The 25,086-nt window shown below is 56.4% G+C and overlaps 9 protein-coding genes across 9 annotated transcripts; 1 reads left to right on the top strand and 8 right to left on the bottom strand.

Moving 5' to 3' along the window:
- Positions 1–36: 36 nt before the first annotated feature.
- F5144DRAFT_191267 (uncharacterized protein) lies at positions 37–657 on the bottom strand. The gene has a single exon (XM_066782819.1). It carries the CDS (start codon positions 524–526, stop codon positions 182–184), a length of 345 nt encoding a protein of 114 aa, XP_066645001.1. The 5' UTR covers positions 527–657; the 3' UTR covers positions 37–181.
- Positions 658–1,968, bottom strand: F5144DRAFT_191266 (uncharacterized protein). Its single transcript, XM_066782818.1, has one exon. It carries the CDS (start codon positions 1,714–1,716, stop codon positions 790–792), a length of 927 nt encoding a protein of 308 aa, XP_066645000.1. The 5' UTR covers positions 1,717–1,968; the 3' UTR covers positions 658–789.
- Positions 1,969–4,971: 3,003 nt separating this feature from the next.
- F5144DRAFT_191216 (uncharacterized protein) lies at positions 4,972–5,973 on the bottom strand. The gene has a single exon (XM_066782816.1). It carries the CDS (start codon positions 5,877–5,879, stop codon positions 5,160–5,162), a length of 720 nt encoding a protein of 239 aa, XP_066644999.1. The 5' UTR covers positions 5,880–5,973; the 3' UTR covers positions 4,972–5,159.
- On the bottom strand, positions 5,926–6,985 carry F5144DRAFT_191244 (uncharacterized protein). Its single transcript, XM_066782817.1, has one exon. The coding sequence runs from the start codon at positions 6,669–6,671 to the stop codon at positions 6,069–6,071; it is 603 nt and encodes a 200-aa protein (XP_066644998.1). The 5' UTR covers positions 6,672–6,985; the 3' UTR covers positions 5,926–6,068.
- On the bottom strand, positions 6,984–9,369 carry F5144DRAFT_568409 (uncharacterized protein). The gene is made up of 2 exons (XM_066788648.1): positions 8,882–9,369; positions 6,984–8,773 (listed from the first exon to the last, which is right to left on the bottom strand). The coding sequence occupies exons 1-2, from the start codon at positions 9,209–9,211 to the stop codon at positions 7,280–7,282; spliced, it is 1,824 nt and encodes a 607-aa protein (XP_066644997.1). The 5' UTR covers positions 9,212–9,369; the 3' UTR covers positions 6,984–7,279.
- A 68-nt stretch (positions 9,370–9,437) lies between these two features.
- F5144DRAFT_509304 (uncharacterized protein) lies at positions 9,438–12,049 on the top strand. Its single transcript, XM_066786516.1, has 2 exons — positions 9,438–9,906; positions 9,980–12,049. Exons 1-2 carry the CDS (start codon positions 9,588–9,590, stop codon positions 11,719–11,721), a joined length of 2,061 nt encoding a protein of 686 aa, XP_066644996.1. The 5' UTR covers positions 9,438–9,587; the 3' UTR covers positions 11,722–12,049.
- A 1,060-nt stretch (positions 12,050–13,109) lies between these two features.
- On the bottom strand, positions 13,110–15,236 carry F5144DRAFT_601426 (uncharacterized protein; the record flags this gene model as incomplete). The annotated part of the gene is made up of 1 exon (XM_066791147.1): positions 13,110–15,236. One exon carries the CDS (start codon positions 15,234–15,236, stop codon positions 13,110–13,112), a length of 2,127 nt encoding a protein of 708 aa, XP_066644995.1.
- A 1,699-nt stretch (positions 15,237–16,935) lies between these two features.
- On the bottom strand, positions 16,936–17,438 carry F5144DRAFT_546781 (uncharacterized protein; the record flags this gene model as incomplete). Its single annotated transcript, XM_066787437.1, has 3 exons — positions 16,936–16,999; positions 17,035–17,233; positions 17,312–17,438. 3 exons carry the CDS (start codon positions 17,436–17,438, stop codon positions 16,936–16,938), a joined length of 390 nt encoding a protein of 129 aa, XP_066644994.1.
- A 2,004-nt stretch (positions 17,439–19,442) lies between these two features.
- Positions 19,443–23,011, bottom strand: F5144DRAFT_191030 (uncharacterized protein). The gene is made up of 3 exons (XM_066782814.1): positions 21,348–23,011; positions 20,066–21,270; positions 19,443–19,993 (listed from the first exon to the last, which is right to left on the bottom strand). The coding sequence occupies exons 1-3, from the start codon at positions 22,692–22,694 to the stop codon at positions 19,528–19,530; spliced, it is 3,018 nt and encodes a 1,005-aa protein (XP_066644993.1). The 5' UTR covers positions 22,695–23,011; the 3' UTR covers positions 19,443–19,527.
- Between the last annotated feature and the right edge of the window lie 2,075 nt (positions 23,012–25,086).

Raw genomic sequence — 25,086 nt, 5'->3', positions numbered from 1 at the left:
TAGAGGGTGTTTCGTACTGGTTTCTCGGATGGAGCGATTCGATTTAGACCGATCATGATGTTACGAGGACGTACAAAGTCAGGTGCCGTCTTACACGCGGCCGAAACCCCAGCAGATGAACTCTTCCGGCGGGACTGACTGCTCTAGCAATACAGAAAGCAACACATTTAATCTTAGACCATCAGTCACGCCGTTCACACTTCAGCATAGTAGGATCTTGTAGTATATTGTAGACAACCGTTTTAGCATTATACTCTGTTTGACGTGCTGTTGGATTGACCAACTGCTTATACAAACCAGGTACTGAGCCTTTGACCTCCTTATATAGTTTGGGGCATTTCCAATTCAGTAAATCTCTCGCCCATTCAAAGGGCAACCCGAGCCCAGACGCTAGTCGCCGCCAAAACCTCATTCCCGTGTTCCTGACGGGAACCACCCCGCCCCAGAACAGGCAGGTTTTGCCCGGCAAAATAAGAGCAAAAAACATTACATATATCATAAGAGGACCCGTTAACACCTGTCCCATCCGATCGTCGACCAAAAAATGACGAGTCCCGAGCACCGCTCATCCCCAGTTGTCACCACCAACCAAACAACGCCATCGTATGTCAAACCGTTACGCCCATGAATGCAAACTCGTGCCGACGAGGGACCTCTTTGTATATCCGTCCAGGGCGCCAGAGTCGTACAGGGAACCCCATCCCAAAAAGCAAAAAAGAACAAAAGGAAAACGTAGAAAAGACGGCGAGTCCACGTGAAGTCACGTTTTCGCTAGGCTCGCGGTCCCCTCTATGGCTCCTCCTGTTGCAGCGCGACCGAGACAAGAGCATCGAGACCCGTGATCGCCGCGGGTGGCACGGTCGGCGATGAAGCCGCCGCCAGCACCTGCCCGTAATACGGCTGCTCGGGCACTTGCGGCGCAGGGTACGGCGGTAGCCGGTTGACCCCCGCGTATGCCTGGGCCTCGATGGCCATCCTCGCCTGCTGGTCCGCCAGGTCTTCTCGCGACGGGGCCGGTCGCCTCGCAGTGGCGGAAAGCGAGGGCGGCCGGCGACTCGCAGCGGAGTTTCGTCTCGCGCTGCTGCCGGGGGGAGACGACCGTGGCACAGTGGCGCGCTTCTGCTTTTTGAAATGTGTCTCCAGGTGCTGCTTCATATTATCGGCGCGGGTGAATTTCTTGTCGCAGCCGTCATATGTGCAGTGGACACTTTTCTGGTTCGTGTGGATTCTGGCGTGGCGCGAGGCGTGGCCAGAGGTGGTGAAGGTCTTCATACACCCCAACTCTTCGCGGAAGCGGCAGGGGAAGCGCTTCTCCGGCTCTTCGTTCCCCTGGCGGCTGCTGGGGGCAGGACCGGCGCAAACCTTAGCCTCGTACGATGGCCGCCGATCTAGAACATCGTACGAGAAGCGGCGCTCGACGGCGTACTCGGGGAGAGTCCGGGTCCCGAGCCCAAAGGGTGAGGAGGTGTATAAGTACCCCGGCTCGTCTAGAGGAGTGATGGGCGAGATTGGCGGCCCCTCCTGAGAGTCGTATGAGTTGGCCCGGAACAACTCAGGAGTGGCGGGGATGGAAGAGGCTTGCCGAGCTCGGCGGTCGAAGGGGGTAAAGAAAGCCAAGGGAGTAGTGGGTTTCGCGGATCGAGGTGGGTCGTTTTCGCTGTTAAGGAGCTCGATACAACGGCCTGTTGCATCTCGCATTTGCGGAAAGGGCGACATTGTAATTCGAGATGTTGACCGTAACGAAAGAGGGCAGATAGATTTCCAAGCCGAGGGAAGTCAGAAGTCAGAAAGTGAAGAGCGACGAGGCACCTCAGCGGTCATAAGAAGGTGGGGGTGGGCTTCTAAGTGACCAAGACAGAGAATATGTGAGCTTGTACAAAAGGGACTCGGCCTCGAGCGAATTGATGGGCCGTTATCTTTTAGGCAAGAAGATGGCGAGAAGAGAAAGTCAGGATGCAAAAAGTAGGAACAAATTAGGACAATGGAACGGGTGGGTTCAAGCTTTTTTATGGTAGAGGAGAGGGGAGGAGGAAAGAGAAGGGCTTCCTCGATTGCGAGGGAGGAAAGGCGTGCCCCCAGCGATGCGAGATCCTTGTCTGCAGGGGTCGTCGACGAGGGAGGAGGGGAGGGGTGTGCGCAATGAGCTCAGGCTCGAGATCCTCGGTGGCCTGGCCCTTCAAGCTGCAGGAGACTAGCGCGGGTTCGCCAGGGATGTGGGAGGATGGATGTATGGATGTACAACGTACCAGGGACCCGCCTTGTCTTCCATGCATTTATGGCATGTTCCACACGAAAGTCACTCGCAGGTCCCTACAGCCGTTATAGCTATCTATCTAGCACTAGTATATCTGGCGCATCTGGCGAGCTTGGTTCAAGGTTGTTGTCCTTCGTTCTGTCGCCACCACCGACCGACGAACCAAGAGAGGAGCATCACGGAGCATTGCATATCGGACGGGTTGACGGGCTTGTAGCCCTTGTCCGTTTTTCGCAATCGTTTTGAGTGCTCTCCGTCGAGTCTGTGTCGAGTCTGAGTCGAGTCTGTGTCGAGCCTGAGTACCCCCGACGTACTGTACCATTGGGCCCTTCGAGTCATTCAGGGATCAAGCTCGAGGCTGGGGTTGGTGGGTTTAGATTCGATGACGCAAATAGATCGAGATGCTCGAAGCAGCCTGCCCCGCCGTGGAAACACGCTGAGCCCGTAAAACCCAGCTGGGAAAAGTATTGTCCGTCACTATGCCGTCGCCATAACAGAAGGAGGTCGTTTTTTGTTGTTTGCGTACTGTACAAAAATCTCGTCAATTCCCGGCGCTCAGGTCGATGCTGTGCAGATCATTGGAGTCAGCGGCTCTTGGTTGCTTGCACATCCTTCTGGGGGGCAGATCAGGGACGCGGAAAAGCACACATCTGGCGAGCGATTGACAAAGGGAGCTTGGCTGATGTGATTGGCCCATTTGCCCCGGCGCCTCTCCCGGGCCCTGGTCGTGAGGTACCGGCAGCTTGGCTTTGATGCCCTGTTGAGTTCACTTTTGCCTTCTCATGCACGGCAATTGGCTCAGTCTATTGTCCCGTGGGGTACGCTGTGAAGCGGATCTGCCTACCTCGAGCCTGCGTCTACATAGGTAAGCACGTAAGGTAGGTACATACAACATGGTCATAGATCCGCCACAGCGCTCACCTGTCGAAAAAAAAGCAATTGCGATGGGAACATTCGATGGGTCTCGGCAGAATCTAACGATGACGTCAGTGATTGCCAGGGTTGCTGGCCTTCTCCGGTCTCCACCGAGGAGGGCGGGGCTTACCAGAGCTCCCGCTCCCGCAAGCGTCGAGTCTCGCTCGCGGTTGCAGCCACAGACAGGCGCTAACTAGGTCTTCGTATTGTGCGTGCATACTGGTATACATGGTGCGCTCTAGCTCGGCCATTCCTTTAAATTAAAATTGCTGTCATCTCTCGTAATGGTGATAAGGCAGACAGCTCGAGGTAGGAAGCATTGATTATCGATTACCTAACTACCTGCCACCTGCCACCTGCCTTTCCTTACCTACCTATCCACCTGCACCATTCCACAGGGCTAGCTAGGGGCACCTCGCCGAACCTCATTCTTGGCAAGCACCCGCAGTACCCGGCTTCGAATGAAGAAGCGACCGGAAGTTTCTAGCGGCTCTGGGCCTCGGGTGAGTGCATCTTTGGTGGAGTGACAACGTTTTAGTTATTTTTTGTTTCGTTCTTTTCAAGTAGTCGAACATGTCTAGTCGAGTCTAGGAGTTGAGTCCAGGCAGGTATGATAAGATAACTAATGAACGGGCATCCGTTACCCCAAACGCTGTTGGAACTTGTTTCGAAGGCAACTCAAAATTGTGGGTTGGACCGAAACCGCATCTCAGGGACCTGTGAAAACCCTTGAGCCCTCGTTGCCATGCGATTCGGTGTGCCAGTGTCGGCACCTCGTACCCGAGCGCAACACAGGTCAAATGCCAGATTCGGAAGTTGATCTGTCGCGAAATTCCAACCCTGCTTCACATCGTCGCGTGTCGTAATTATTGCACCGCAACCCCGCGACGTGCCCGGATTCTTCACCCGGACAGCGGTCCCTTGGCTGCTTGGCTGATCTTCTGGGAGCTGCTGGCTGCTGGCTGCTGGCTCGTTGACAAGCTTGTGACGGGAGTCGGGTTCGGGGTGGTGGGGTGCGGGTTAGAAGAGCAAGGGGGTGGGGGAGCGTCCAGGGTGGAGAAGTGATGGGTGTGCTAAATCCGGCTTGTGTTGGACCCTGAGCCTTTGCCCATTGCCCCATTGTTGACAGGAGTTTGCGAAGTTGGCACATTAGAATTTTGTTGGTTCCCAGGGGCAAAAGCTCCGGCGAAGGACCAGCGATCGCGAGCTTGCAAGCCACGCGATCTCTCACAATGCAAGTCATTCTTGTCCCTGGGGACACTGCCTTGATCTTGAGAGCTTGACTCCTTGAGTAGCGAAAGCAGGATGACCGGAACCCGAACAGGCCGAGATAAACCCCTCCCCCCCGACCGCCCTACCTTCTGTGCTTATTGTTATGTATGTATGTACGTATTGTGATACTATTGAACCTCAAAGTGGAGATGGGGTGCGGGCAGCGCTCATCTTCAGCAAAACAGGCAAGTAGGTGGGCATTGGGAGCACAGAGTTTTGGTTGAGAAAAAGTGACAAAACGCCTTCCCCCCCCCGCGCGCTTTCCCGTTCGCAGGCGCGGCAGGGCGATGGAATTCTCAGGGTCTCTCATCGGTGTCTGACTTTGAGAGCTAACCCCAGCCATGCAGAAGCGGGATCGAGCTTTTGGCCGACGATCGAGAACCCCTTCGGCCCTCGCCAAAAGACCATGCGGGACGGCCCCACTTAGTAACCCCAGGACCCCTGCCCAGCTTGGGTGCTGGCGGCTGGGCAATTGGCCCGTTCCTGGCTTCCTTGAGCTTCCGTCGTCTCCGTTGGAGCTGCCAAGTCAACCGGACAATTGCTCGACAAAAAAAAAGTGAAGCGAGGGGCTTAATGAAGCGTTACGGCGCATGCCGATAGTGATAACGGGGGGCCCGAGACGGTGTGACTGGAGCAGAGGCCTCACATGGAGAGACTTATTTTTGACGGTGACGACATCAAGAAGCACGGACCCAAGTTGGAAGCTTGAAGGGTGGCTTCAGGGATGTCGACCCCGGCTGGCCGTTGCCAGGTTGCGGGGAAGGAAACCGGTTGGACTGCTTGAGCTCAGCGGAGATTCTTCTCCGGAAGGAAGCCCGCAAAACACCAACAACCACCGGGGCCAAGTTGTTAAAGCTGACTTGGCTGAGTTACGTCCCTGGAGGAACATCCCGACATGCTTGGTAGCTACGCACATGCGCATACCGTTCACCTTGGACTGTTGTTGTACATACATAATATTTATGAGGATGCCGGCCCTGTTCATGTTTGACTCACACCTGCTTCTGCCACGATCACCCCGAACTTCTCGTTTCCGCACCCATTTTATGCCACCATGACTTTGGGCCAAAAACTGGTGATGCGACTTCAAAAAATTTAATATGCCTGGCGTAGCTGTCTGACTGTCTCTCTGGATCAACAGCAACAATTCAAACCGGAAAACGGGCAAGATATGAGCCATGTTGTCATCTCGTCCCGAGCCTTGCTTCATTCGGTCCAGAGCTTCGATCGATCGATCGGTGGAGTCGCTGCTGCCCGCCATTCGGTGAGGAACACACGCCCCTCCCTCCTCGATCCATTTTTTGCCCAGTTCAGCGAAATGAAACCAACCCTGATCAATCACAGGAGCGAACAACACCAAGGCACGTAGAATGGAACATGGAGCAGAGAGAAGAAACAAAAAAGTTTCACTCTGCATCTCCGCGCAGCCCCAAAACATGGATGTACTCAGTACATGCGCAGTACCAGAGCCACCGCAGTGTGATGGTACCTTAAGTTAGTACATGGTACCTAGGACTTCCAACCCCGTTCATCAACACAACAACAGGGCGCCGATGCTCGAGTCTCACTACCCGTGTCTGGATCGAACAACGAGACAATGCCATCCAAGCCGGGGTCGGATTCTGAACTAGCCCATCTGCAGGCCTGCAGCAGTCCCCGAACACGGCAGGCAGGCGGCAGGCAAACCGTTGGTCCAATGACTAACGGCTGCTAGCTCACAGCCAGCCCAGCCCCGATGCACGGCAACCCACACCGTTTTCCCTTTCCGATCGCTGTCTTCGAAAAAGACAAAGGCAGAAGAAAACGACCTCCCTGGATCCTTCCTCTGGCCGAGCTGGGTTGGTGACACAAAACCGATTCCTTTTCGCCCAGGGACCTTTTTCAAAACGCCCCCCCTCCAAGACAACCCGCACCGGGAGTGGCAATGATGAGCAGCGAGCGAACGGACCGAACAGCGCATCGGCTCATCGGCACTCGAGGTAATTGGTGTACAGAGTTGCGCCCGCGAGTCGGATGATGGGACGACGACGGCAAATGAAGGGAGGCGTTCGCCAATGGCACAACGAAGCAAGACCTTCCCATCACGCGAGGGGCTTTGGGGGGCGATAAACGGTAGCGGGAGATGCGGAGAGTACTTGCGCGGTACATTCGTTTTGTGTCGCGGGGCGAAGGGGCGTGACACACCCCCATGGCATTTGGCGGAGGCGATATGGTATTTGAAGAATGCCATGACGCGCTACGTAATGCGGGGTTTTCCCTTGGTTCATCAACAGGAGAGCTTAGATCCCTGAGATCCCTGAGATTCATCATCGGGAGAGCCTAGCTTCCTGGATCATCCCCGCCAGTAGAGGGTGCTCGACGCAGTGGCCAGATTTTGCTCGTATTCTCCTCATCGCGGCTCTCTTCGGCCTACTGCAAAGAGACGAAGCAGATCTAATGCTCGAGTAGATATGGGCCGACGTGGTACAAGTTAGTTAGAGTAGGTAGTTATCTCCCACAGAGTGCCCAAAAGCGATGATTCTCAACCAAGTAGAAGCAGCCATGAAGTCGAAGCCGAATCTTAGTACCTATTTCATCTTACAGTATCTGTAGCTAATCGACCGTCGTGTAAAAATATCAAACCCCTAACACCAGGACCCCTTAGGTGTAGCCACCCAAACGCCGCAAAATAATGTCCGCGTAATCAACGCCGCCCCCCGCCAGAGTCTATACTACATCTCATCTCGATCGAGCATCGGGCATCGAGATTGCTCAGTTAACCGGCAAGACTAGGAGCAATTCTCCACACAGCCCCCCCCCCCAGCCACCCTAGATATCGGACGAGAGTATCCAGAACAGTTACTGCTTTGTTGAGCCAGTGTCGAGCTTCTTGCTCGGCGGCAGCGCAGGCTTCTTGAAGCCGTCATTGCCCCCGCCCACTTGGGTGAACGCCCCGCTCTTGAACCATCGATCGTCGTCGGCCTTGCGCTTCCGGCTAAGCTCGGCTTGCACCTTGGGGTCGACTAGCTCCAGACCCTGAGTCGCCGTGAAGGCGAGCGACGACACGGTGCCCGCCGTGGCCGAGCCAGACCCCAGCGTCGTCCCCACCCCGGACGTGCGCAGGCCCTTGCTGCTGGCCAGACTCAGGTTGCTCACACCCCCCGTGCCGCCAGCGAGGCCCCTCAGTGACGAGGCGCTGCCGCTGGTGAGCGAGCTGGCGCCGCCCCAGCCCTTGCTCTTGGCGCTGAGCTTGGCTCGGGTGCGGTTGTCGATCTGCGTCACCCGCAATCGGCCGTCGTCACGCTGCCCGATCATGCCCATGCCTCTGGTGCTGTCACCCGCACCGTAGCCCACCTCCAGCTCCTCCTTGTTGAATGCTACCCGGTTCTGGGCCTTGGCTAGTTCCGTCACGGCCGTGGCTTCCTTGGCTTTGCGTGCCCGGCGGCCACCACGCTTTCGGCTGGGCTTGTCGTCGGGTGCGGGCAGGGCACGGGCCCCCTTGCTTAGGGGCTTTTGTTGGAGCTTGTCTAGACGGTCGAGGCATTCGTCCTTGAGGCGTTCGCCCTCGGAGCCGTCGCGGAATTGGTGGAAGCAGTCGGTGCGAGCGCACATGACGATCTTGTTAGCAAACATCTTGATGGCTTGTTTCTTGATGTCGCTCGGGATGGTCCGGATCACGGGTGACTGGAAGATGAACCCCTGATGCCGGATGCCGACGTTGGTGGCCAGCGCGGCGCTGGCCTGCTTCTTCGAGCCCCATGCGGGTAGGTTGCATGCCGGCGCCTTGGAAAGACCCGTAAGGCCGCCAGCCTGGTTAAGCAACTGAGCTGCCGTCAGGGAGCCAATGAGCGCCGTCAAGTTTGGCGCAAAAATGTTCATGCGCGACTGCACGTATTCGGTCAAAGTCTTTTTGGCCTTGTCGAGCGCGATGACCATCTCGCATGCCTGGACCACCCGCTGGAGCTGTTCTGTTGACATAGCCTGGCCCTTGGATGTTGTGGCCTCAACCGTGACGATCATTAAAGACGGCCCATCCAACACCGACTTGAGCGTCATCCCCAAGGGGTTGTTTGTTGATGTTTGGAGAGACTTGATGCTTTCCGAATCCATCGGTCCATTTCCCAGGATCGCCACCGCCTTTGCGTATTCGAGAGGGTTGGTGATCAACGTCTCGAGCTCCGGAAACCGCACCGAGTAGTGGTCTCTGATGAACTTATGGACGAGGACAATCTCGTTGTCGATTTGGGTCGAGAGGCTGTTTGACTGGGTCAGGAGGTGGTATTCGGGATGGTCCTCCACACTGCCCACGTTATCGATCGCCTCAGCGGGTTGCGACTGGTAGTGTGCGATTTTCTGCAGCGTTCGAGGTAAACTGTCAGGGCTATTTCTCAAAACAGATGTAAACGCTTTTCCACAACCGATGGGAAGAGACTGGGGGGAAGAGGGACGGTGTTTACTAACCTCAAGAACGGGCGTCAAGGTCTTCATGAGGCCTGCCACAGCGCGCACATCGCGTACGCCCCCCAGTTGCATTTTCTCTATGTTTGCTTTCTCGTCGTCACCGTTGGCTGCCGGAGTAGCGCTGCCGTCGGCCTCGTCCATCATGTCGGCATCCTCATTCTCGTCTGCGTCCTCGTCGCGTAATTCTTCCATTGCGACGTCCCCCCCATCCGCCCTTGCGCCGCCTGAGAAGCCGGCCTCGTTAAAGAGGCCATCGTCGTGCTCGTCGCCACCGGCTTCTGACCCGGAATCCTCAAAGTCCTGAAGGAGCTCGTCCGCGAGTGTCGACATTTTCGTTAGACTGCCCGGGTCCAGTGCTGAGTGGGTTGTAATGTGATAGTGTGTTTGGTGCTCAAGCGCAGTTGGAAAGTTGTGAGGGGAGAAGCGAGTTCGAGCATGCGAGGTGACGACCGCGATGGATCTTTGTTGGAGAAAGAGGCTTTGCGTGGTAGGCAGTAAATTATAGCGCCTTGGCTGGCCTTATCGGGGCCTAGATCTATGCCAGCGCACGGTCCATCAGCTCTCCCAGTGCGACGAGAGCGCGCTGCTTTGGTATCTGCAATCAGAATTCGAGATCTAATCCAAGCATTTGAAGCAGAATCTTCCGCAACCCTCACCTATCACCACATTTCTGACGCCACTGATAATACACCGAGGGACCGGCATCATGGAGACCGCGCGCGGCCCACCGAGGGTCAAGAACAAGGCTGCGGCGCCGGTGCAGATTTCGGCCGAGCAGCTGCTTCGAGAAGCCGTCGACCGCCAGGAGACGGCCATCCAGAAGCCGACGCAGCGTTTCGCCGACCTCGAGGAGCTGAAGGAATACCAAGGCCGTAAGCGCCGCGAGTTCGAGGACTACATCCGCCGCAATCGGGTCCGACTCGCGAACTGGTTCCAGTATGCCCAGTGGGAGCTTGAGCAGAAGGAGTTTGCGCGCGCCCGTTCAGTCTTTGAGCGTGCCCTTGACGTGCATCCGAATAATACGCGTAAGTTTTTAGCTCATTTCCTCGCATTGAACCCTCGGGAGATGGCAAGTGGCGGCCGTTAACAATGCGATAGAGCTCTGGATCAGGTACGTCGAGGCCGAGATCAAGAACCGAAACATCAACCATGCGCGCAATCTTCTGGATCGCGCAGTCACCCGGCTGCCGCGGGTCCCTAAGCTGTGGTACAAGTATCTCTGGGTCATGGAGATGCTCGGCGATATCCCCGGCACACGCCAAGTGTTCGACAGGTGGATGAAGTGGGAGCCGGATGAGGATGCCTGGAACGCCTATATCAAGCTGGAGAAGCGCTACGGGGAGTTTGAACGGGCCAGGCAGATATTCCAGCTCTTCACCGCGGTGCATCCCGAGCCGAGGACATGGTTGAAGTGGGCCAAGTTCGAAGAGGAATATGGGACGGGCGATATGGTCCGCGACGTATTACAGACCGCGATTCAGACCATTGCCGAGACCCTGGGCGACGACGAGGTGGACGAGAGGCTGTTCATCGCATTTGCCAGGTTTGAGGCACGCCAAAAGGAGTACGAGAGAGCGCGCGCCATCTACAAGTTTGGTCTCGACAACCTCCCGCGCTCGAAGTCAATGGCCCTTCATGCGCAGTATACCACATTCGAAAAGCAATTCGGAGATCGGGAAGGCGTCGAAGATGTCGTTCTTACCAAGAGGAGGCGGCTTTACGAGGAGCAGGTGAAGGAGAACGCAAAGAACTACGACGTGTGGTTTGATTTTGCCCGGTTGGAAGAGACCGGGGGCGACGCGGATCGCGTGCGGGAGGTATATGAGCGGGCGATCGCCCAGGTACCCCCCACGCAGGAGAAGCGACACTGGCGGAGGTACATCTTCCTCTTCCTATTCTACGCGATATGGGAGGAGCGGGAAGCCAAGGATATCGAACGTGCCCGGCAAATCTACGACACATGTCTCGGGCTGATACCTCACAAGAAGTTCACCTTCGCCAAGATATGGATCGCTAAGGCGCACTTCGAGATTCGCCAGGGGCAACTAACTCCGGCGCGGAAAGCGCTTGGGCGGGCGATCGGCATGTGCCCCAAAGACAAGCTCTTCAAAGAATACATATCGCTAGAACAGAAACTGTACGAATTCGAAAGGTGTCGGACGCTGTACGAGAAGCACGCTCTCTACAACCCGTCCAACTGCCAGACGTGGATCAAGTGGGCGGAGCTGGAGCGCGGCCTGGACGATCTCGACCGCACCCGCGCCATCTTCGAGCTCGCTATCAGCCAGCCCGTCTTGGACATGCCCGAGGTAGTATGGAAGGCATACATCGACTTCGAGGAAGAAGAGGGCGAGTACGAGCGGACGCGCGAGCTGTACGAGCGCCTGCTCGAGAAGGCCGACCACCCCAAGGTCTGGATCAGCTTCGCGCAGTTCGAGATCAACATCCCCGAGGCGGACGAGGGCGAAGAGGAAGAAGAAGAAGAAGGCGCCGAGGAGGAGCGGCCGATCAGCGAGGAGGCCAAGGCGCGCGCGCGCAAGATCTTCGAGCGCGCGCACCAGAACATGAAGGACCGCGAGCTGAAAACCGAGCGCGCGTCGCTGCTGGCGGCCTGGCAGGAGTTCGAGAACATGCACGGCTCGCCCGAGGACATCGAGAAGATCCAGAAGCAGATGCCGCGCAAGACCAAGAAGAAGAGAAAGCTGGACGACGACACGTGGGAGGAGTATGTCGACTACGTCTTCCCGGCCGACGACCAGCAGACCAGCAATTTGTCGAGCCTGCTGGCCATGGCCAGTGCCTGGAGGCAGACTGGCGGACAGGTCATTGGCGACGACTGAGGGTGTGGTTAAAGGGCTGGGCTCCTTGGATGGAGTGAGGGTCTCGCGTTTTGTTTCGTTGTGGCTCGGGCGTCATGTGTAACTATCCCTCGACTTGAACTGTATTCGAATGAGAAGAACCGGCAGCCTGTTCATGCGGCATGAGCTACTGGATGTTGTCTCCAAGGAAGCGTGAAGCAGCCCCGCCCCTGATACAAGCAACTGACGTTAGTGGTGGGCGGAGTTACGACTAGGGCCACAGCACTGAGCGAGCTCCTTGACGGGCATTGGGTGTGAGATTCGGGAATAAGATGGCCGACAACATCACAAGTTCAACATCGGACAGACCAGTCGGTCCCTGTCTGTCATTCAAAAAACCAAAAGCACCAGTCATCATTGCAGCTACATAACATCATCATGGGTTTTCTCATCAAAGTCATCCCTCATCCAGAAGAAAACGAAACATCAAAAACAAAAAGAAAAGACAATCATAAAAACATTCATCCACTCTTTCCACCTTTCCTCTTTCCGCCCTCACCGATCCGCCCAAGACCCAAATCCACCGAATGATAGAGAACTGAGGTATCGTCCAGTGCGTGTTTGCGAGGTTCGCCGGGAGCGATGAAGTAAGCCACAGGTCCAAACAGGTGTCGCGAAACGAAGACGAATCAGGAATAGGACGACGGCCGAGTAGGGAAGCTCATGCAGTCCACGACACTAGGAGGCGAATCTGATTTGCTGAGGTCGCGGACCAGTTGCGAAACCTTGGTCTCCGGTTCCGTCTTTGCCGAATGCTGTCCCTTGGGGTCCACGTCTCACCCGGTTCGTCGTTTTAGTAAGCCCCCTTTCCACGGCCGGTTTACCAGGCCAGGCCCAGTTTGAGCTTGTATGCAGGCCCAGGGCGATGGAGGGGGGCTCTTAAATCGGGCCCTAATGGCGGCGGCGATCGTCTATCACGGGTAACAGATTAATTAGGATGTTTGTTTTCCAAAAGTCTATAAGTGTAATTGGGGGAAAGGAGTGAGTCGCGCAGTGCCAGAACCAGAGTATGGATACAAGGGGCCTGGTGTCGCCGGCCCACGACCACCCAGAAAAAAGCGCCCAACGCGTCAAGTGCCACCGAGTGCTAGTGCTACTGAGTGCTGCGTCGGCTGGTTGGTGGCATCTCGTACAGCCCGCGGCGGTGGTGGTGGCGTCCATGGAGGCACAGCTGACGATGGCGCTGACGGTTGGGAAATTTGTGCGTGTATATGTGTGGCACATACCGGGAAAACGGCAGGCGGCACGGAAATGTGAAAACGCGGTGGTACGGAATCTCAATCGAGGGAGCTGGGTACTGGCGCAAGGCTTTCCGGAAGATTTGAGGTCGGCGGACGGGGGTTGTTGGTTGAGGGAATATGTTATCCTCTCTACCTCCTGTCGGACGGGCCGGGAGGCATGGCGCCGTACGGATTCCCATCAACATAACGGGGCCCATCGTCGTAGCGGCTGGCCCCTGGTGGAGCTACCGAATCCCAAGAGTCAGCCCTGCGTCTGACGAGCTGGCCGGTACCACCACCGCGATCATCGAGACCACCGTTTGCCAAGCGCCTTTGTCGCTCAACGCGTCGTTGGTGTCTCTCTTGCTTCTCGAGCTTCCATTGATTCATCTCGTGCCTCAGCTCGTTTGCTTCCTTCACCTCCGAGATGGCGCCCTTGATCCCAAGCGCCGCGATGCCAACGGCAGCGGCGTCCTGAAGGATGGCCTTGTTCTGGAGCTTTTTGGCCTGTTCCTCACTTATCTTGCCTTCCGCGAGTGCCTTGTTCCGCACATTGCGCTTCTCCATACTCTGGTAGACACTATGGGCCGCGTGGATGGTCGCCACAGCGGCCAGACCTGTGGTGATGAGTTGCTTACCTCTTAGTTTCTTGCCTCGCTTCCTGTCATCGTCCGAATCGCCCAAATCATCCGATGACACCGAACCGCGCCTGTGACGGGGGCGGTCGTGTCCTCCACCGCGGTGCGAGCGGTCATTGTCGTAGGAATGCCTCCGTTTGTCCCTATCATAGTCGTCGTAGCTGTCACGGTGCCGGCGGGAACGACCGGCGTCTTCATAATCGTCCTGATCGCGTCTCCGGTCGCGGCTGCGGCTGCGGTCACGGCGATCTCGGTCATCATCATCAGGGCCGTTGCCAATGCCCACCCTGGCCAGACGACGGCGGGCAGAGTCCACCACGCTTCGGCTGCGGCTGCGGTGACGGCGGTCGGGGGAGTCGTCACGGGAGTCTACGCTCCGGCGCCGGGACCTAGACCGCTCGCGGTTGTCCATGATCTTCTTCGCACCAAAGGCGCCTAGGCCAGCGGTGGCAAGAGCGGCAAGTCCGCTCACGCCTCCACCGCCGCCGCCCTCTTCCTTTGAGCGAGCACGAGAACGAGACCGGGAGCGACCGGTCTTCTCGTCCATTTCAATGTTCTTCTTGGAACCGTTGATGACACGGTTACCAAGCAGACCACCGACAACGGCCTCGGTCAGGCCAAGCTTGCTGCCGGCCTTTTCGGAGTCCTGAGCCGCATCAAGGGTGGCAGCGCCGGCGGCGGCGGTGAGAATGCGCTTAGCCTTCTCACCCTTCCACGAGCCTGGCTGCTTCGAGATACGGAATGCCTCCGTGGCACCAGCAATGAGCGAGGCCATGGCGGCCTTCTGGACTTTACCGGCCCCTTCGCTCTTACCGTCCCTGCTCTTGTCCCTGCCTCGAGAGCGTGAGGTGGAACGGGATCTGGAGCGGGAACGGCTGCCGCGGCGGCTCCTGGTGTCCGACTTGTCGTCTTTGCCTGTTAGAGCCTTGACGGCGCCTCCTAGACCGGCGGCGGCAAGCGCACTCTCTAAGAAGTTCTTGTGGCCCTTCTTGTCTTTGGCGCTCTCGTCGTCGTCCGAGTAGTAGCCAGATCGGTGGGCGATGGCCTTCCTCTCCTCCTTCTCCTTGTGCTTGTTGTAGAACTCGGTCCCTTGGTAGCCGGCGAGGGCGCCGGCGGCGCCGAGGGCTGCCGAAGCCAGAATGTTCCGCTGGACATCGGTGCCGTGCTGATTGGCGTCGCGGCGGTCGTAGAGTTCCTTTCCACCAATGGCGAGGGCAGCTCCAGTCACGGCGGCGATGATCTGCTCTTGCTTAGAGAGGACGCGGGCCTTCTTGCGCTCTTCCTCGTAGGCGACATCGGTCTTCTTGCGAGACTTGCGATCGAGGTCATCATAATTCCGGTCCCGGCCATAGTAAGAGCGGCGGTCGTCGTACTCATCGTAGTATCCGGGTTCGGCAGACCGGGCACGGCGGAGGTCTCTGCTCGAGTAGCCGGGCGGCGGGAAGTCGCGGCGGATCTCCTCAACCGAGAGGTCGCTATCCTCACGGGCTCTGGGGACAAGATCGCGCGACGGCTGAACATGGAGGGTCTCGCGCGACTCGTAGTAGCGAGGATCGCGTTCCTCGCGGCGCTCCTCCCGGTAGTAGCGCTTGGTTGTGCGCTCCCTGGGAGGTGCGTCATAGGGGTCGTATGAAGCCATCGCCAAACGGCGGTGCGGTCAACACAGTCAACCAAGCTGACCTCTAATAAAATTTTGTCTCTTTGGGATTGTTTGTTGGTTTGCGGTAGTCGGATAATTCCCTTGGCTTTCGCTCTTCTAGAAAGATTCAGGAAGAGGCAAGTGCGGTGCAGGTGAGGTCAGCTGGGTTGGAAGGCTGCCTGGCAAGGAAGGCTCAGAGCGGGGCTACCCAGGGTCTTAAGTGAGGGGGAGGGGGAGGGAGGGGCAAGGCAAGAGAACAGGAACAGGGCAGTGAGAGTGGGTTCTGAATTATCCCAGGCACCCTCCGCGATGCCGTCCGATCTCAACAGCAACACCCGAGATATTTGACCTTGGCAAAGGATGAGACGAACTGTTTGTGATTCCTTGGATAAATACACCTGTATGAGAAGAAACGAAGAAAAAAGAAATCTGAGAAGAAGCCGGAGGCCTGGCAAACCTCTGACCCGCTGTTGGCCATCTTCAAACCCGGCAAGGCTCCTGGGCCGCGGGCGCTGCTGTTGGTGGTGAGACGCCCTGGGCCGCCTGTTTGGCCCACCTGTTTTGGCCTGCCATGGAAACATCGTCATTCTATTGATGACCGTATTTCTTGTGACACAGCTTTCTGTCAGTCGGAAACTACTATCCGAGTCTACATTAAATTATTTCCCCTTTTTTTAATCTTCCAAATGTTTCGAGGTCGAAGGCAGGGGTCGTTTCGGCAACACACCAAACATCACCATTTTCTAGGCCGATTCAGCCAAACACCTGGCCGGCGGGTTGGAGAGCAATCCTGTCGCGGCCGCAATTCCCTGATCCTTCTACGGGCTGGCGGCTCCAGCGACCTGTGGCTCCCTGCCGGTTGCCTCTCCACCGCAAAATGCGAGATGCCGTTGCCCGAGAAAGCGTGGGAATCAGGGACTCGGCGCGGCCCACCTATGTGTGTGGTCAAGGGTTGAGGCAGGCTGGCTGGTCGGGCACAGAACGAAGGTGGTGTGCGACACCACCAAAAATTCAAAACCTCCTGTAGACGGCCAACCGAACAATGGCGCATCCTGCCCATGGCAGGGTCATGAGAGCTGAGCTTGGAGAGGACCAATCTCTCGAGGTCATTTGGGAGGTTGGTGCATCCACTCATCAGAGTCACAAGCCGTGTCTGCGCCTTGCCCTATGATGTCATGGGGACAGCGTCAGCCACACTAAAAACACCAAGAAGACCCACGAGGAGCGAGTTCGGAATGTCTCAGTTGGTTGTCCCTCATCGAGCTGTTGAGACATTAAAAACGTTCGAGCTACCATGGACGATACTTGGGAACCTACCGTTATAAAACCATGCTGGTAGGAACAAAATCAGACGTGAAAAAGCGAATCGGCCAGGCCATCCAGTTGGGTCCCCCGACGGTCAAGGGGCTGCTAATGAGGGATCGGAATTCCACAATTTTCCCGCTTTCCAATTCCGATAAATGATACATACAGTAAGCTATTCGGCGGGCATTGCTCCATTTCGATCTCCTTGGGTATCAACTCTTGCGCCGTTCTTGTCGCCGGTTATCTATGGCGTTTTGGTCATGGCCGTACTGATGGTCCGGGCGGCTCACTACCTCCTGGCGAGCTGCCGCCCCCTTTTGAACCAGCTATGCTCTTTTCCATTTGAGCCTCCCAATCATCATCAAAAAACCACCTAGGCAGCATCTCTAGAGAGCTAGGCATCAAGAAAGTCAGTCACCGAGTCGGCGTCGTATGTCTCCAGGCACATTGGGTCTTGCCTGAGTAGAAAACACACAGAGCTCGAGACACTCACCTCTTGTAATCTACTGGCACCTCAACACCGTTCGCCTCCAGACTCTGAATCATTTCTCGTCGTGCCAACATTAGTTTCCTAATGTATTCTATCGTGCTCTGGAGCACGAGGCCTTCGGACCGCGCTCGCCCCTCGAGACCAGGGACAATGTTCGAAAGCCGGTCAAACTGATCTCGGATATGTTCCCTTCGTTTCTTCTCTGTTTTCCCAGTCAGTCACGTATTCGCCACTTGACAAACAAACAGGCGGCGTGCAACCCAAGCCGCGTGCCACTTACCTGATGCCAGGTGATTCGCCTTCTTCTCCTTCTCCGTCAGACGTCTCTTCTCCCCGGCCGCGGCCTTGAGATTGGCCGAGGTCGGGGACAAGGAGGGCGACGGCGATGATGCGGCAGAGTTTGTCATCGCGTCCATCCAACTAGCGTGCCGAATAAATCGTTAAAGTGGCTTGCTCAGTTTGATGAACTTGTCACCCTCGGGCGAGGCCGTGGAGAGAAACCCGACGCGGGCGGACGCCGCGGGGCCGGGAAAGTGTAGTTTTGCTCAACTGATATGTAGGACAATTAATGTTAATGCAAGTGCTGGTAGGGAGAGGGTGCCGCAAGTATAATTGATGTCGTCGTTTCGGACTCTATAATGGCCTGTATGTCGTCGGCGTTGTGAACTTTGAACTGCGGGCTACTATCGGCATGTGATCGTAGCTCTAGTGCAGAACTGGTTGGCCTTATTCTTTCTCGACATGATGCTACTGTCCTTTGAGGTGCACGGGACCTGCAAGGAGGCAGAAGCCTGGGAAAAAGTAAGAGAATAACCGAACCGTCACTGAATTCGAGGCATGTCGGCGCCACCAAGGCAGGTTTGGGAAGTGAAAATGTCTTGAGACTTCTGTTTGGGGATGCGAGAAAAGAGAGACCTCAGATCCGCTGTTATTACAAATGACAAGTTGCCGCCGCGGGCATGTGGGCGTTCCGAAAAAACACCTGCCCCACTGCTCAGCCCGCTGTGCCTGGACCGATGTTGGCGCTCACGGGCCTTTGAACCCTCCAAGCAGATAACCTCGGTGCGGGGACACCTGACCTCTTTCCCGAACATGGGCAAGGTCCCTCGGCCGCTCCACGGCAGCATGAAACCCACGAAAACCCAATGTCGCTCACGCTTGGCGTTTAAGCAACCTGAGCTTGCTTGCCTTGTAACAACTGTCCGACCAGCAAAGTAGCGTGCTGTGCGAGAGGAGATACCTTGAGGGACCTTCCAAACCTCGAGATGGCCCACTACCCCTGCCGTTTTCTGTGTAGGGAGGTAGGTATGCAGGCACGTGTAAAGCAACGATTTCTCTTTTTCATTTTTGTTGTCTATTTATACACTTTACAAGTCAAAACGCTTTTATCTTCCGTAGAGGAATGAGAACGCGGCAATTCCCACAGTTAGGCCGAGGTTCCAAAGAGTAGTAGTGTCAGGTCTGAAACGTCGTCGAGTTCACCATCACATCTTTTTCTCTTGCCCCCGACATCCATGAACCCCTTCTTTTTCCCCATCGTTAAATGCAAACAGCAAATCGCTGATTTGTTGCGTCAAACTGCCTCCGCCCTAAGAAACACCCTCGCCTTGCTCGAAACCAACAACCAACAGTTGCCTTCCTTGCTGACGAACCCGGCAAAAGCCCCAGCAATGACAGAACAAACCCAATCCCGTATACACCCTGCCGGGCGTGTCCGTCTGGCACGTTACCACAAGATTGCCAGGACTCCCCCTCCGGTTGTTCGTTGAAAGGTCGGTGAAGAGATGAATGGGGGATGTTTGCCAGAATGAACGCCAGAATTCATGCAGGGGAATATGCCGAGTTCATGAAACCCAAGATTGGTGACAAATCGCAAAAAGTCAGAAAGATTATCGCCCCAGAAGTGATCATGTCGGGGTCTCATCAACGTCCAAGCACTTCTTCCTCGGGGAACCTTCCCCAGATCCGTGCTACTAGTCATAACGCCTTCCCAGCTGTCCGCCCTCCCCGATGATGTAAACTTCCCTCAGAAGAAAATAAACGACGCCACATGGCGTCTAGCCACAGCGAAACAAGCTGTCGAGTGTTGTAGGCCATGTTGCAGGAGCCAGCTTGGGAAATGCCGTGAGGCAGGCCCGCACAAGGTCAAAACTGCTTCGCTGCGAATTGAAAAATGTTTTCTGGGTGGTCGCGGTGACCCAGATAATAAAGACGCCATCGACAAGGAGCAATCCGGTTGGCGACACCATATCCCCGGCCAAGAAGAGGAAAGAACTAGTCGCTTCGTGGAATGTTGTGGAGATTGTTGGCCCCAACAAACGGCCATTTAGGTGAAATATGTGCCTGGACCCGGACGAGTCGAATCAACCAACTAGCCCGACCCGTTGTGGACATCTGAAATATTGTTGTAGGTCAAACGAAGACAATACCGATGATACTGTCAAGGCCGTCGGCAGCTTGGGGACCACCGACTGGCAGCTAGTATCGAGGCCGTTCTCAGGCCATGGCCGCGTCCTTTCCGCTTAGCTTATGGTCGAGCTCCATAGCCTCGTTCATGTGAGCCGTGAAGATCTCAGGCACGGCTCGGTCTTGGGGCCAAGGCTTTCGAGTGTTAGTCGTGAGCAGAAGCTTGTCGTAGAATTCGAGAAGAGACTTCAGCCCATGTCTCGACGGAGCTTCCCGCAAGGCGTCTTCGAAAGCGAGGCCTCTGAACTCCTCATAGACCTTGGCATTAAAGTCGTTGAGAAGCATTTGCGACCAGAACTTATAGAGCTTCTGCATCTCCTTGGGAGTCTCGCTCGCTTTGGCAGTCTGCCGCTGCTCAAGAGCCGCCTTGCGGATCTCGGTGTACGGCTTTCGGTCTCTCTGTTCCTTAGTGGGGGCAGATGCCTGTTCATCGACCCAAACGATTCCCCGTTCGGATTGACCCGCTTCAGCACTGGTTCCCGCCTCTCCGTTGACGCTATTAACAAGTTAGAACTGCTCAACCCAGCACAATGGAAGGAGGCTAGCCGTGGATTGCGCGAGTACTCACTTGGGCGAAGTCGCGGCCTGGTTGCTGTCCGAGACATAACCGGCTGGGCCCGCACTACTCTTGTCGTCGTAGTCCAGAACCACCATCAGGTTTTCCACCTGAGAGTCCGGAAAGTTTGTCATGCTCTCCAATGTAACTGGAGACTGAGGAGGTGCGTACTCGGGGACACCGGCAGACAACCGGGTCTCATGGCTATGGTGATGGCCGTTCAGCGCGCCATTAGTGACCGAGGGGTCGTAGGCGGCTCCGTTGACGTACGGCGGCTGGTACATCTGGTCCTCGGCAAACGCGGGATAGCCACCGACAGCAGCAGGAGGGTACGGCTGAGGGACCATCGGGCCAGGAAAGTGGGTGGCGAATTGAGGATCCGGCTTCGCATAGGGAGTCCAGTTCGCTGGGCCATCGTTACGATAAGGCTCGGCCCGTTCGGCAGCAGGCAGAATGAAATGTTGCCACTTGTCACGAGTTCGCAGCCTCTCAATGCCATCACCACCAACGCCAAATTCAATTTGATCCGAGAGGGAGCAGGCCAGGCGAATCAACTCCAAATCCTCAGTTACGGCCTTGATGCGCTTGAACGCGGCGATGGTGGCGAGGTGGACGAAACCCTGGCCGTCCATGTGCTGGCGAAGATAGTAATCCTTGCACAGGTTCTCCACAGAGAGATAGTACTCAACTTGAGTCTTGAGGATGGGGACCGAGGCATCAAAAACCGGCGAGTACATGTACGGCGGGTACTGACCAACCGCAAACTCGTTCGCCTGGGCGACCTTGGGCGGGAACCCGGTGGCACCGGCGCCGTTGCGTCCGGCGGACTGGCTGGAGCTAGCCCATTTGTTTCCTCTCCCCCTTGACGAGTGGCCAAATGATACCGGAAATTGGTTTGAGAAAGGCGGGGGGCTATGAGCGTTGGGGTTCTGCCGGGATTGGAAACTGCTGGGCGCTGGATAGTGGCCATTGGTAGGGTACGACGCCGAGGGGATATGTGACGAGTTACTGTGGCCACCGCGGGTACGGAAACCCCCGCGGCCGCGTTCCGGCCGGCCGTCCCGTGGGTACTGTTGGCTGTCCTTGGTGTATTCGCCCCTGACATGGTAGCTTTGACGGTCTTGGGGTGCGGCTCGGGCAGCGGTTTGTCCACCTTCGGAGCTCAAGGAATCGTTTTCCAGGCGGATGTCCCTTGTAGCACTGGCCCGCTTCGACGACTGTTATTTTGTTAGCCCCCGACAGAAGAGAAGGATGGTGCGGACTTTGCGCGCCACTGCTAAGCGACTGAACTTACCGATGAGGCATCAAGGCTGGTATCACGAGCCTGCTCCGTTGTGCTGCTAGGCACGGTTGGCTTGCGCTGGTCTCGCAAAGCGGCATCGATCGAGGCACGTTTCGGCAGAGACGCGCCGCCGCGCGAAGGGATGCTTCCCTCACGGGGCCGAGTGGTGGCAGGTTTGGGACCCGCGGATCCCCCGGGAGATGGTGCCTTGTCACTCACAGCGCCGGTGGTGGTCTGGGGGGTGGCGGCAGCGGCAGTAGCGGGGTGGCTACCCCTCATTGGGCCTGCCTCACGACCGCCTCGGGCCGCACCGCCGCGCGGTTTGGATCCACGAAGCGGTGGTAGCTGGGTCTCGAAAACCACCGAATGTACGATCTCGAGCTTTTCCCATGTCTTCTTCCGCGTTGGACCAGCCTCATCCAAGTTCTCTTTTTCGGTGACTGTATCAATCTTCTCTTGTGACTTGCGAGCGGGTTGCTCTCGTTCTGCGGCAGACTTGGGATCTGGCCATGACGTAGGATCCGCAACTGGTGGCAAGGCCGCTGAGCTCTTTTCGTCCTTGTCACCGGCACGGCTGCCGCGCGGACCGCTTCGGCGCGGTGCTTGGTCAGCGAGTCGCAATGCCTCAGTTGACTTCTTCTGTGGCCACTTGTCTCCGTTAACGCCATTGGACACGGTGCTGCGCGAGCCGGCTTCCTCCGGCGAGGGGTTTGGCTTCGACTCGCCGTCGGCGGCGGATGCGTCCGAGCCCTTTACCTGGACTACCTTCTGTGCCTCCATGCGCTTTGCCCAGGGGTTGACAGTGGGGAGGGGTGCCTCTGTGAGGATGACGGGCTTGGGGGGCTCCTTCGCCTTCTCGGCGTCCTCTTCCTGATTTTGATCGGTTGGCGCTTCCTTGTCATTGGAACGGCCCTTCTTACCCTTCCGGCCTTTCCTGCCCTCTGCGCCGTCATTGGCCCGGGAGGTCCTGCTGGTAGAACGAGAGGCCTTATCCTCGCTCTGACTCCGGGACGTGGCCTGGCCGTCGATCGATTTTGCGCTAGTATCTTCAGTCGTCTTGTCGGGTTGCTCCGCGACGGATGCTGAAGAGGAATTGGAGCCGGCAACGGAGGCGGCTTCGGGGTCTTGTTTCGAAAACCCATTCTCGACTAGAGTGTGGGCCGTTTGCTCTGTATCCCGGATATCCGGGCTGGTCGAGGTAACCGACGGCGCTGTTACGGAAGTGGCGCCGGTAGAGGCGTCATCTTTGCCCTGAGAGCCGGTTGTCGAAGGGGCAGGGCTCGATGTCTCTTGTTGACTCGGTTGGGAAACCGTTCGCCCTCTGGCGGCTTGCGCGTAGGAAAAAGCTGCGGCCGACATTTTTAAATGCGGGGGTCGAAATCACCGCGGTGCAAGTTGATGCTGGATGCACGGTGGGGGCAGATCAACCTTCTAGGGCGAACAGGTATGAGCCCTAGTTGACCAAGGGTAGGCAAGCAGAATTGACTTGCTGACCTTGATGTGCCTGGCCGAAGTCAGGCGATGTCCGGAGAGGCCAACACAACCTCCCCGCACTAACGGAATTCTGGAGGCGTCGATGCCTGAGGGAGGGATCGGAATGACGTTCAATTTGAATTGATCGACTGGCGGCCGGTGAAATTGATCGATAAACCCAAACGGACAACAAACACCCCGCCGTGGTAAACGGGAGTGAAGGAGGGCCAAATATTTGGTGGGGCGAGATTTGGTGAATACCCGCTCGATTTGGCTGGGTTTCCGGGAGTGACTCTTCGGAATCGACGGACCACGCGTGTGGCGGTGCCTCTTAGAGTGAGCACTGCAAGCTCGTGAAGCGACAGAACCAAGGGTACCGAGGAAAGAGCGCGAAAAGCAAACGCTCGTAGAAGGGTTCCAGTGCAGCTCTGTAATGCTATGCGGCCCGAAGGAAGCCTCACGTCAACGGATAACCGAAGACAACGCCCTAGCGACCGACCTCTAAAAAAGAGTGTCCTGGATGCAGGGAGGGCAAAAAACGGGAGTTGTGAGTGAAGGATTGTTAGAGGGAAAGAAGAGAGAAAAAAAAGTGCGCCGGGGGGATATGCAGAAGTGCTTCCCAGGGCGAAGAGTGGATGAGATTTGTGTGTGTGTGGGAATAAATTTTTCTCGGTTCCCAGGCTCTGCCAAAAGAATGGTGGAGATAGTGCCCAGTACCTAAACAATTAGCATTGTCTGGGTGCCCCAGCTCTGGAAGGACGGGAGTTCGGAGCGGAGGGGAGGCCCGGCTCGAGAACTGTGGGGTATCGGTTTTGCGCGAATATAAATCGGTAAGGTATTGGGAAGGTTACTGCACGTCGGACCTGCAGCAAAGAAAGTAAACGAGGGAACGGATGAAGAGGAAAAAAAGGGCCAGATGGCACCGAGCCACCACTAAGTACGTAGGAATGGAAAAATACATGTAGTGATTCTGATTGTTGCCTTGGGTTAGGTGCTTCCGTACCGCTGGCGTAGGGAGGTGTTGACAGCCTAACAAACCCACGGATACATGGGAGGTACCTCCACCAACAACCCGACTTTGCATTTATTCGACAGTCATGACATGCAACCTGGCCACCTATGCGTACAAAGTTCCACCGTCACAAGCAAAGATGGTTTTTGTTCTGATCCTGCCTCGGAATCAATAACCCCAACCCAAAACTCGACCTTGCAACAGCGTTGAGAAAGAAGCCCATAGTGAACAGCCAACAAAGTTGGCGGCGATGTCACACGACCTGGAACTAACACCATGTCTGCACACGGCGCAACTACCTCCCTATCCAGCTAACATCAAAGCGACCCTTTTCAGCCAACGCAGTTTCATCGGATTGGTCGCTCCAGGGGATGTCCCACGGACCTGGAGACGCCGTGTGAGGACTTTCAACAATCTCCGGCTGGTAGCATTCTGCTGGGAAAATCCGGGGTGGTTGTGATGGTGACCTAACTTATTAATTACCACTGCACGTGTGTACCTGTACATTGCCCTAGGTTAGTGAGGGGAACTCGGCTCTGGGCAATGCCGGGCTGACACTCTTTTCGCAGCATTCCTAGCAGACACGGATGGGCAATCCCTTGATAACAAAACAAACCATTGCCCGAATTCCCGCTCTGTCTCAAATATGCGAGGCCTGGGCCCTCTCATGAGTAGACTGGTTTACTCTGGGCTGATATTTTATCTTTTTGCCCCCAAGGTGGGGGTGTCGAACCACTGATGATCCTTCCTTGAAAGCCGCGGTTACAGCGCCTGGCAGAGAAAAGGGCTGGGTTGGTTCAGAAACCCGCCATTGAGCATTCTGGCGAGGGGGACAACCGACCGCTCACCTTTGTAGCGCAGGTTAGACATCTGGAGAGGGTGATGGCTTGACGTTCCTCCGCAGTGGTGCTTTTGATCGGTTATGTAGGTGAGGTGGGGTGCCCCGCCCTAACTCCCAGAGACAGAGCGGTATCGTAACTGTTAGTTACCAGTCGGTACTGTACGGAAACGGCAGCCTTTCGCTCTCCCACCAACCAGCAGCGTTCCAGTCCGAATTCAAATCAAGCGAATATAATTAGTCCTCCATTAGACCTATTTCTAGAAGGTCTTTGTCATTTCCCGTATGTGGCTTAATTTGGCGCACTTTGTGTGGTTCAACATGGTTGCGTCGGCCCCTCAAATGAGCGTCGTATTGCGCTGTGACGGAAGCGCGGCGAGCCCGCGCTTGGAGGGGTCGGCCGAGGTGGGGTTTCACGCACACATTCT

Source organism: Chaetomium tenue, assembly GCF_020726465.1.
Source record: "Chaetomium tenue strain MPI-SDFR-AT-0079 chromosome Unknown F5144scaffold_3, whole genome shotgun sequence".
Taxonomy (NCBI): Eukaryota; Fungi; Ascomycota; class Sordariomycetes; order Sordariales; family Chaetomiaceae; genus Chaetomium; species Chaetomium tenue.
Note: the sequence above shows the minus strand (reverse complement) of the source record. Positions and strands in the feature narration are given on the sequence as shown.